Source organism: Triplophysa rosa, linkage group LG19 (assembly GCF_024868665.1).
Source record: "Triplophysa rosa linkage group LG19, Trosa_1v2, whole genome shotgun sequence".
NCBI lineage: Eukaryota > Metazoa > Chordata > Actinopteri > Cypriniformes > Nemacheilidae > Triplophysa > Triplophysa rosa.
Window position 1 is genome coordinate 7,682,197 of NC_079908.1, and position 10,569 is coordinate 7,692,765.

At 42.1% G+C, this 10,569-nt stretch overlaps 1 protein-coding gene across 2 annotated transcripts in view; it reads right to left on the bottom strand.

The window, feature by feature from the left end:
- Positions 1–48: 48 nt before the first annotated feature.
- mntb (MAX network transcriptional repressor b) overlaps positions 49–10,569 on the bottom strand; it is an 18,324-nt gene continuing 7,803 nt past the window's right edge. Inside the window, exons 5-6 of one of the 2 annotated variants that reach the window (XM_057359654.1) lie at positions 3,735–3,933; positions 49–2,743 (exon numbers count right to left, since the gene is read on the bottom strand). In XM_057359654.1, coding sequence (XP_057215637.1) covers positions 2,082–2,743; positions 3,735–3,933 — 861 coding nt within the window. In that variant the 3' untranslated portion in view covers positions 49–2,081. The remainder of the gene's footprint in view (positions 2,744–3,734; positions 3,934–10,569) is intronic. The other variant, XM_057359655.1, reaches the window with a different exon arrangement.

The window sequence follows — 10,569 nt, forward strand, 5'->3', positions numbered from 1 at the left end:
TTACACATGATAAAAGACCAGAACAACTGACTTGTAAATGTCATTAGATTTATTATGAATCGTCATTATGTTTTTGTAGTAATCTAGCAATATTTTATAAGTTTTATTACTATTATTTCAGTTAAACATGGTGGACAACTCGATCCTAATGCAGCCCAAAATGTACAGGCGATATATAACTTAAACTTTCTCCATAGGGAAAATGCACAGTTTTTCATATATTTATATGTAATATCAATGTAGAATGAGGTCTAACGGTCCCGCCCACATCATACAGTATGATACATGGTCCCCGAAAATAAAATGAAAGGGGGGAGGGATTAACATTTAAACCAACCAACCAAAAAAACGCGATCTACATGCAAAACCAGGCATCAGTATAATCCTAAAATACATACACGTATATGTGAATGCGTGCATATACCTCACATATACACATACATTCATTCACATATATATATATAAAAGAGAGGGTAAAAACACACTAATTTCACAAAGGTTACGCTATTTTTGTTGGTATTTTAAGTGAGTCTGTGAAGCACAGTATCTTTTCATCTTCACATCCCCAAAACAAGAGGGAAAACACAAACAGAAAATGGGTGAATATGCAAAGTTTGGGTTTTTGGAGCAGGGTGATGATGAGGAGCAGAAATCACAGTGTTCAGTTTGAAAGTGACAGTATATAAAGCAATAATTCAGATACTTAGCCAAACCATCAGCAGTAAACCATCGGATTTAGACAGGAAAAAAAGAGTAAGAGAGCAAAGTTTGTGCAGGTTAAACCAAGCGAGCGCGTTTAACAAGCAAAGGTATAAACAGGGCATCTCTGACTGCTAGTGATAAATGGCCTTTAATCCTGGAAACGGACTCAGTGCAACAGTTTTTAACCTCTTAAAGCCAAATGCTTATACACAAAGCCACCTACAACACGACAATTCACACAACAGCGCATCAAAATAAAAAAACGACAAATAGAAATGACTGTGCAATGCAACGAACACAGTGCGGACACGTGCGCGCGCGTTTGATGCTGTGCGCGGAGACGGAGCTGCTTTATTCCAAGACTTCATTTGACATTTGAGTACGATTCTGATAATGCCCGACATCATTTGTCATTATCTTAAGTGTTAAAAGCGCATTAGGTAGTTTTATGTTAGACATTTTGAGCGCTTAAGAGTTTATATGCCTAAATGTAGTCATATATGTATATTGAAAAAGAGAACTTGTGTTTTGATTAGTTCGTTGCAGTTCTTCATCGACATTTTAAGACTTTGTGACTCACTGTAGCCGCATATTGTCAGACGGGTTCGACTTCACGAGGCGATGCGCAGACCGAATGGCGTTTAACATCTATGTATCGCGATAGGTATACTTTCGAATTTCTCTCGCGATACTTTGATATTTTACGCCGATCAGTCTGCGCAGCGCATTCGACCGTATTAGCTTATAAACACATGTCGTTTCATCGCGTAGGCAGCAGGTGGCGCCATTGGGCTTGATTTGGGGTTATAGGCACTTGCATTTCCTCACAAGACACTTGTTCCGAGTGACCTGATTTTTTTTCAAGACAGTTTAAAAGTCCCCGTTAAAAACGTACCCCGTTAACGTTTTCTTTGCATGCTTTCAATACTTTTGGGCCTGTTTAAGCACTCTAGTTTTTGATTAACATTGAGGTTTCTTGTTTTTGTGGATTTTTGGTGAATGGATGTAAAACACAAGATCATGGCAGGCTTGTATATCAGAGCAAACAGAAAAGGGATAGCATGAAATATAGAGGGAAGGAGAAGAGGATTGATTTGTTTTTAGCACTCTGATCTCACATGACTAAAAACTGACACTCGCTGTCTTATAATTTAGTTAAGCAAGTGCATTACACGTATACCATTCCACTGCTGCGTGCCATGGCACGCAAGGCCCTTTCGCGCCCATCCGGTCCTGATGAAACCCCGCCGATGTAGAATCAACAGTAGTGAAACTGGGATCTAGTCACTCATCATCCAGCTAGCGTGTTTCATCTTCCGTCTCTGGTGAGTTGCTACAGAGAGCTCCATTCATTCGGCCCCAAAGTCTTTCTGCTTCTTTCAGGCCAGCTTTAGCGTGCTGACGGGAAAGGGGGGTACAGTTACCATAGTCACTGGATTGAGAACCGCCTGGCCGGCCAGCCCGGTGTGATGATGGGCGACCACCGCTGTGGGCTTCCCCACCATGGCCCCCTGTTGGGCCCCGACCGGTGTGCCGTTGACCTGGGTTTGAGGGTGGTGTGCCAGCGTGTGCGTGATGTGCCCCACCACTGCTGGCTGCGAGACGGCCACCGATTGTGGGTAAATGGCAGTGGGGAGGTGGGTTACTGGGTGCACGGTGATGTGTCCGATAGGCTGGCCGACGTTAGAGGGCACAATGTGCGCCAAGTGTTTAGGCCCAGCTGGAATGACATGGTTCACGGCTTGGATGACAGAGGCGTGGGATACAGACGCATGAGTGATGACTGTCGGCTGAGTAGGGGTGAGCATGTGGGGAGGGGGTGCAGGAGCGATCGCCTGAGGGGTGACCACGGCGGGCTGAGGCTGGGTGGATGGAGCGGCGGGTAGGGGTGTGGGTTTGTGTTGGATGGAGATGTGCGTAGAGAGTATGGTGGGCAGAGGCATGGCGGCACGGGGCTCGGGTGGCAACGGCGCAGGGGGTTTGGGTGGCGGAGACGAAAGGATGTCTTCTGCTATGTCTTGGTCAAAGTTGTCTTCACCCTCTGTAAATAGTGAAAATTGAGATACAGGTTAATAGATTTTTAAATGCATGGGTCTCTTATTGTCACATACTCACTAAAGATATAACATGTAAGATTATTTTTTTTATTAAATTAAATTAGTGGTTAAATGAATAAATTAGGAAAAATAGAACATTTTCATTGATGTTGAAATAAAATAATTTATAAGTCAAAGTTCTTCCCCAGTTCAAAGCAATAATATAGTCCAACTGCAACAATGCCTTTTTGATGTTCAGACACTTGAGTGGCCCAGTCTTGATGAGGTCATAAGCAGGAAGTATACTATCATATGATATCATACCAGCACATATGAGTCTGTGAAGCTGACAAATTATAACATGGGCTAGTGTGTTACTGAAGAATGAGGCATGTCCAACACTATTGGACCTGACAGGTGGTGTTACCCAAATTGCATGCAAAGAGGGAATTTACATACATAAAGTCTGAGTCAATAAGACACAGTAGCAAAAAATGAGGCTGTTTAATTCTATGACTCAGAGCCAGGTGAAAATTGTTGAATTTCGCAGTCTTTGGTGCCAAAAGTCACCAGTCAGTAAATAAAACTGGATGAAACTTCTTTAGAAATGTAACTGATGCTTCCTGTGGCAAAAATGTAATGCTAACATGATGCTAGCATGTTTTAACATGATGCTAGCCCTTTTAAAATAATACAAACATGATTTAGCATGGTGCCAACATGAACCTGCATGTTTTAGCATGATTAAACATGACATTAACATGTTTTAGCATGACTTGACATGTTTTAACATGATTCAGCATGATTAATCATGACTTTACCATGTTTTAACATGATTCTAGCATGTTGATAGGCGTTGTTAGGGTGTATAAGCTGGTTGCTAGGCCTTGTTAGGATGTTTAAGACATTTACTCTGTGTTTCTGTATATACATATATTATATACCCTGAAAAAGTAAAATGGGCTGATTTCGGCATGAATGTGTGTGTGTTTGTACCTGTACCTGATGCCGTTGATGTAGAGGCCTGGTCATCTTCTGGCTGGACCGTCTGTCTGAGGATCCTGTCGATCTCCATGATGTCCATACACTGACCCAACTCGTTCTTCAGCTCAGCAAGTCTCTGCTGGGTGGCGATCTTCTCCCGCGCCAAACGCTCCATCTCGTGCTCATACTCCTTTTCTTTTCGTTTTAACGTCTGCAAGAAATGCTAAATTACACTCCGCTCAAACACACCCGCAGGAGTATTGTCTCTGTAATTATTACATTATTATCATTATCATTACATGAATGCTCATCTGCCCACAATCACTCAATCACACAATTTTTGTTTCCTCAAACAAACTCTTTAAAGTGATACTACACCCAAAAATGATGTCATCATTTACTCGCACTCAGATTGTTCCAAACCTGTATGAATTCTTAGTTCTGCTGAACACACAGGTCTGGAATCTGGAAGATTGTCAAATCTCACTCCCCATTGACTCGCATCATTTCCCCCCCTACTATAGCAGTAAATGGAGGGCGAGATCTGACATTTTTTCCAAATTTCTCCCTGTGATCAGGAAAACAAAGAAATGTATACAGGTTTGGCTAAGGGTGAGTAAATTATGACAGAATTTTCATTTTTGGGTGAAGTATCCCTTTAAGTGTGACCCATTTCTCAATTATATAATCCAATTTTATTAGTAGTCTAATTTATTGTTTTGATGAAATAATGTTTGCATTTTGATATTATAAACTGATTTTAAAACATACATTTTAGTTTCAATCCTGTTTGTGTGACTTTTAAACAAATACAGTCTAAGATAAATAGAAACATCACCTCGCTATTCTGCATACAGAAATCAACATCCCCTTAAAAAGTTGTTATTCACTCCTCAATAGCCCTTCAGCTTTGACTACATTTTGATATTCATTGTGCAGTTTAAGTCTCAGGGTAGAAAATTCCTGCCGTCTAAATGTTATTCCCGTGGCTGGAGAACACATGCTTAGTACTGTAGGAAACTCCTAAGTGTGTCCAAATATGCATCTAAAAACGAATCTATAAAGAATCTAAAAACACCTAAATAAATAAATGAGACGACAGAGAAAAAGAGAGCAACAGTGTGTGGAGTCACGATGGAAAGAGAGGGATGTGGCAGTGACACAGGCAAATGGCTTGCTGACCCACTTTTTGCATTAGTCAGCTGACTGTGAAACATCGAACCAGGCTAACGGGAACAAACTGTTGAGGCGATTAAACCACTAAAACAGGACCAGGTATGTCTGTCCGAGGTTAAAAAAGGTGTGGAAGAAATGCAGAAGTGCAAAACCTGAGAGCAGAACTGCTTCGTGACAGCATGTTCAACATATGTGATCATGCGTAAAAGTTGTAGCTTTTTTATAGCGCAAAGCAGTTTACACTCCTTCCCCAGCCCGGAGCACGTGATGACTCTGACACACATCAGATGGCTTCGTCCTCCACCTCTCCCTTACCCATTACATGCCAAAGCAAATGTGTAACAGCACGGGTATTTTGGCTACCAAGAAACAGGAGCCCGGTAGTCCACCCTCAGAGGACAGCGGTGTACAGTAAGAAAAATCTAAAGCAGTTAGACAATGAGCGTGTATGCAGATGAGGGAGGGTGGTAATCATGAGTGTCTGGGGTTATATAACTCAGTGATACTGTATCAAGAGAATATAAATACGCTTAACGCAGTAGGTAGAGAGTGCAGAGAGAAAGAGAGAGGGGGAGTCTGCCCTACTGAAGCCTGATCTAGGATTAGTCAGATTGGGCAGCCTGGCATTAAACCCCCTGCACACAGCAGGTCAACATTGCACAAACACCCGGGCTAGCCAACACATGGCATTTCCTGCATGGATAATGCATATTATGCTGTTTTATGTACATATATACAAACTTTCAAAACATACAAATATATACATATAACTAGTTTAATTTAACCATAGGTTTTATGAAGAATGTGTATTTGAATTGTGTTTGTGCAAAGCTCGCTGCCTTATTGCTAAAGTATTCTGAGTGTTTGTCAGGGCGTTGCTAGGGTGTTCTGCGTGGTTGTCAGGGCATTGCTAGGGTTTTCTGGGGGTTATCAAGGCATTGTTAGGGTGTTCGAGGTGGTCGCAGGGTGTTCTCAGTGGTTGTCAGGATGTTGCTAGGGGGTTCTGGGTGGTCGCAGGATGTTGCTAGGGTGTTGTGGGTGGCCACAGGATGTTCTGGAGGTTGCCAGGATGTTGTTAGGGTGTCTGGGGGTTGTCAGGATGTTGCTAGGGTGTTCTGGGTGGCCGCAGGATGTTGCTAGGGTGTCTGGATGGTTGTCAGGGCATTGCTAGGGTTTTCTGAGTGGTGGAAGGTTGTTGCTGGGATCTTCTGGGGGTTATCAAGGCATTGCTAGGGTGTTCTAGGTGGTCGCAGGGTGTTCTCAGTGGTTGTCAGGATGTTGCTAGGGGGTTCTGGGTGGTCGCAGGATGTTGCTAGGTTGTTCTGGGTGGTCGTAAAATGTTGCTAGGGTGTTCTGGGGGTTGTCAGGATGTTGATAGGGTGTTCTGGGGGTTGTCAGGATGTTGTTAGGGTGTTCTGGGGGTTGTCAAGATGTTGTTATGGTGTTCTGGGGGTTGTCAAGATGTTGATAGGGTGTTCTGGGGGTTGTCAAGATGTTGATAGGGTGTTCTGGGGTTGTCAGGATGTTGTTAGGGTGTTCTGGGGGTTATCAAGGCATTGCTAGGGTGTTCTAGGTGGTCGCAGGGTGTTCTCAGTGGTTGTCAGGATGTTGCTAGGGGGTTCTGGGTGGTCGCAGGATGTTGCTAGGTTGTTCTGGGTGGTCGTAAAATGTTGCTAGGGTGTTCTGGGGGTTGTCAGGATGTTGATAGGGTGTTCTGGGGGTTGTCAGGATGTTGTTAGGGTGTTCTGGGGGTTGTCAGGATGTTGCTAGGGTGTTCTGGGGGTTGTCAGGATGTTGTTAGGGTGTTCTGGGGGTTGTCAAGATGTTGTTATGGTGTTCTGGGGGTTGTCAAGATGTTGATAGGGTGTTCTGGGGGTTGTCAAGATGTTGATAGGGTGTTCTGGGGTTGTCAGGATGTTGTTAGGGTGTTCTGGGGGTTATCAAGGCATTGCTAGGGTGTTCTAGGTGGTCGCAGGGTGTTCTCAGTGGTTGTCAGGATGTTGCTAGGGGGTTCTGGGTGGTCGCAGGATGTTGCTAGGTTGTTCTGGGTGGTCGTAAAATGTTGCTAGGGTGTTCTGGGGGTTGTCAGGATGTTGATAGGGTGTTCTGGGGGTTGTCAGGATGTTGTTAGGGTGTTCTGGGGGTTGTCAAGATGTTGGTAGGGTGTTCTGGGGGTTGTCAAGATGTTAGTAGGGTGTTCTGGGGGTTGTCAAGATGTTGGTAGGGTGTTTTGGGGGTTGTCAATATGTTGGTAGGGTGTTTTGGGGGTTGTCAATATGTTGGTAGGGTGTTCTGGGGGTTGTCAGCATGTTGGTAGGGTGTTCTGTGTGTATGTACACAAAGGCTGCATGCCTGAAATGTTTTGGCCAAGCAATGGTGTCTGTGATTAAGTATCTTGCTTTCACTATTTTTTCTGGCACACTCTGGAGACATCACATTAAAGGGACTGTGATACTTTAGTTGCTATAGTATTGTTTAATAAACCAAAATGTGATTATGGTGCCATGACAACCTTCAAACTGATAAAACCCAGACTCAAATCCCAATCTAAACAAACCTCACTGCAATAAAAAAAGTCATTTATCTCTTTTAAAAGAGTGCACATAAAACCGGTACAGAATGACCCCAGGTCCGTTTTGACGAATTCCATCTTTTGTGTGTGAAGCAACTGAATAGACATCCCTACTGACTAGATATATACACATCCCACTGGATATCACCACAGCAACAGCTGGAACCCGCCATGGTCTCCTTGGCAACAGTGCAGGGAAGGAGCAGCGTGGTGATGAGAAGGTGTAATAGCAAAGCAAGGGCTAATGCTACTGGCTCGCACCGACCTTTAGTGTTTCACAGTCCAATGGCTTTCACACTTCCTCCCTCCCATCTTTTCACACACCGTCTTCCTGTGTGATTAAAAACACTGCTCACCTGCTCCCTCACATAACACTAATTGCGTAAAAATTTGTAGTTTGAAGTTTATATATGTAGTTATGCATTGTATAACAAACCTAAAGTAAGACGAAGGTAAAAAATAATGCTTTATAAATCGACATATACGCCAGACCAATATAGAGAACCGCTATAAGAGCCATCACTTGTCCCATTCAAAGCATTATTACGCCAAAATCTATAGATGATCTTGTCAATTTATGCACGTTTTCTTTTATTTAGCAATAGACTGATGAATTCACCAATTTGAAACTGAGTGTACAAGTAACAGTGTTAAGTATTCCATCAATTCCAGAATCGTCCTCCTAAGTTTTCAACATACAGTCCTGTTGTCAAAAGTTATGTCTATTGCACGTCTATTGGTCAATTGACGTCTTCGCTTTTCATTCAAATATATTATTGTATTAAAGATGAGATGTATTAAAACTTTGTATTGATGTTGCATAGTTATACTTGGAGAATAAAGTTGAAGCTAATCTTTGAGAAGTATTTAATGAGGCTTGACAACAAATTACACCTATGCGCAAACTTTATAAAGACTGAGCCCTGGAAAATGACTACAAAAAACTACCACAAAAGAAAATAAACAAATATTAATAACAGATAAATTGCAGCTAATGTTTCCTTTATCATGCAAGCTTTGTTTTTCTAAGTATGTTTGAATAAACCCATATTCCCTGATATGCCGTATTTTGCTTTTACAACCTCTGCAATTATTACAAATGACTAGAGGTCCCCAGGTAATACTAATCCCGTGCGAATAGTGCTCAGGGCATATCAAGCGATCTCTAACAAAGCAATAGTGACGCATAGTACAAAAATGTTTTACTCACATAAGATTGCTGCGCCATTCCTATCGGATCCAATATTGACGGCAAAACACTGCTTTTTCATTTTAGTCTCTCCGCAAATCCAGCGTCAACCTGTGCCTTGTTCCCAAAGGAATCCATTGTGAAATGAATCGAATAAAAACGCTTAATGTTATATCCACGTTAGCTGGAACATCTTTAAAGATCAACTTCTTTACTAATGTCGGAATCCGAAGGAAGGTTATGCAGCGACTGTGTTCTTCCACAATCAGGCACTGACTGCACAATATTTTGCGATCTTTAACGGCATGTTTATTGCTTGCTTGCTCTATCTGGTTCCGCTCAACTTGTGTTACTTCAGAATTGTCATGTGCGAACCAGTGGGCGGGGCTAGAGAAGTAGTCGTTGATATTCTTCTGTGGAGGCGGTGTTCAACCTATCAGATAGATGCATTCCAAGACCTGCCATTTGCTGGGCCTGGTGTCAATAACAGTTGTTATTTCAGTAACATGGGCGTTTTCAGGTCTGACACTTACAGGATGTTTGCTTGAATACAATTCCCTCTTATACAACAAAAGCTCGGGTTAAAATTGTGGTTTTAATTCATGGCTCCTTTAAGATATATCAGGGCAATTTATTTTCAGTTAAGACAGCTCAAACTTTCATTTCAGTCTGGGACTAGTCTTAAAGGCGCAGTTTTTGATTAACAGTGGCCACTAGTGTTGTATTATAGATTTGCAACAAATCGCTCAGTCCAAACTCAACGGTGGCCACCATAGTACAAAAATATGTCATTCTCATGTTGACGCAGGGAAGAGATCATGCGGGCATTAAGACTGTAGAAAGAGTGATGTCTTATGTATTACATAAACTAAAAGGTCTGTGAATTTTAAGTTTAAAAAGAAGGATAAAAGTCAGGCAGGAGCAAGGACCTGCGTTAATATTATGAAGACTTTCCAGCAGAGACACGTTAGGACCCGCGGCACTAAGGCTTTTAGCAGAGATACTCACAGATATCTATGGAGATACTTTCCAGCAGAGAGTCGTTGGAGAGAAAGATCGTCTTAAAATCACCTCCGAGGATGCTTTGATTCGGATAAGTATGTGAGTAACAATGGAGCAGTTTTGAGCGTCATTGCTTATCTGGAACCGCTTTAATATAGTACTCGTCCAGATACTGGAGAGAGAGGGCGAGAGCGCGTAAGCGCTAAAACTGTTGAGAGAGCCTGTTTTACTGTCTTACTCAATGATGAATAAACTTACATTTAATCCGCGGGTCACATGCGTTCAGAACCGTATAGTACGATCTGTACGGATCACCCGCGATCCGTTTCACCACGATACCGCAGCGGAGAGGAAACGCGCGTTGTAGAGTTGTTTGTCCGTTTAGGGCTGCTGAACAAAACATGGCGGCGAATTCAATGCATGTAGGGCCGCTCTGTATGTAGATATAAACAGCTTATTCTAAGGTATTAAAATAACAGTTCATTACGTAAGGTCTTTATACACCTCTGAAGAAATAGTTTTGTATATTATTGCATATCTGTCAATACATCCTCCTAGAAACCCCGTATTGTTCCTTAAAACCTTGTCTGTGAAACCGGGCCTTAGTGTTTATTCATTTTGTACAAATGTTGTGAATATTTTTTTGTATAAATTAAGTGTTAATTTGATTTCAGCAATTTTGTACAATAAATTGTGATATGTATATACTGGCATTACATCAGCATCTGATATTAAAACCCATATCGATCAGCCCCTAAATCAAATACAGCAAAACATCTGCGTTATAGATGTTTTCACATCAACGCTGATGAGGGCGGTCCAACATTGCGGCTGTGAATTGATGATAGCATACAGTCCAATTGTGCCTATGTTACATTACTCTCTAACTAGCGGATTTAAAAATAAAA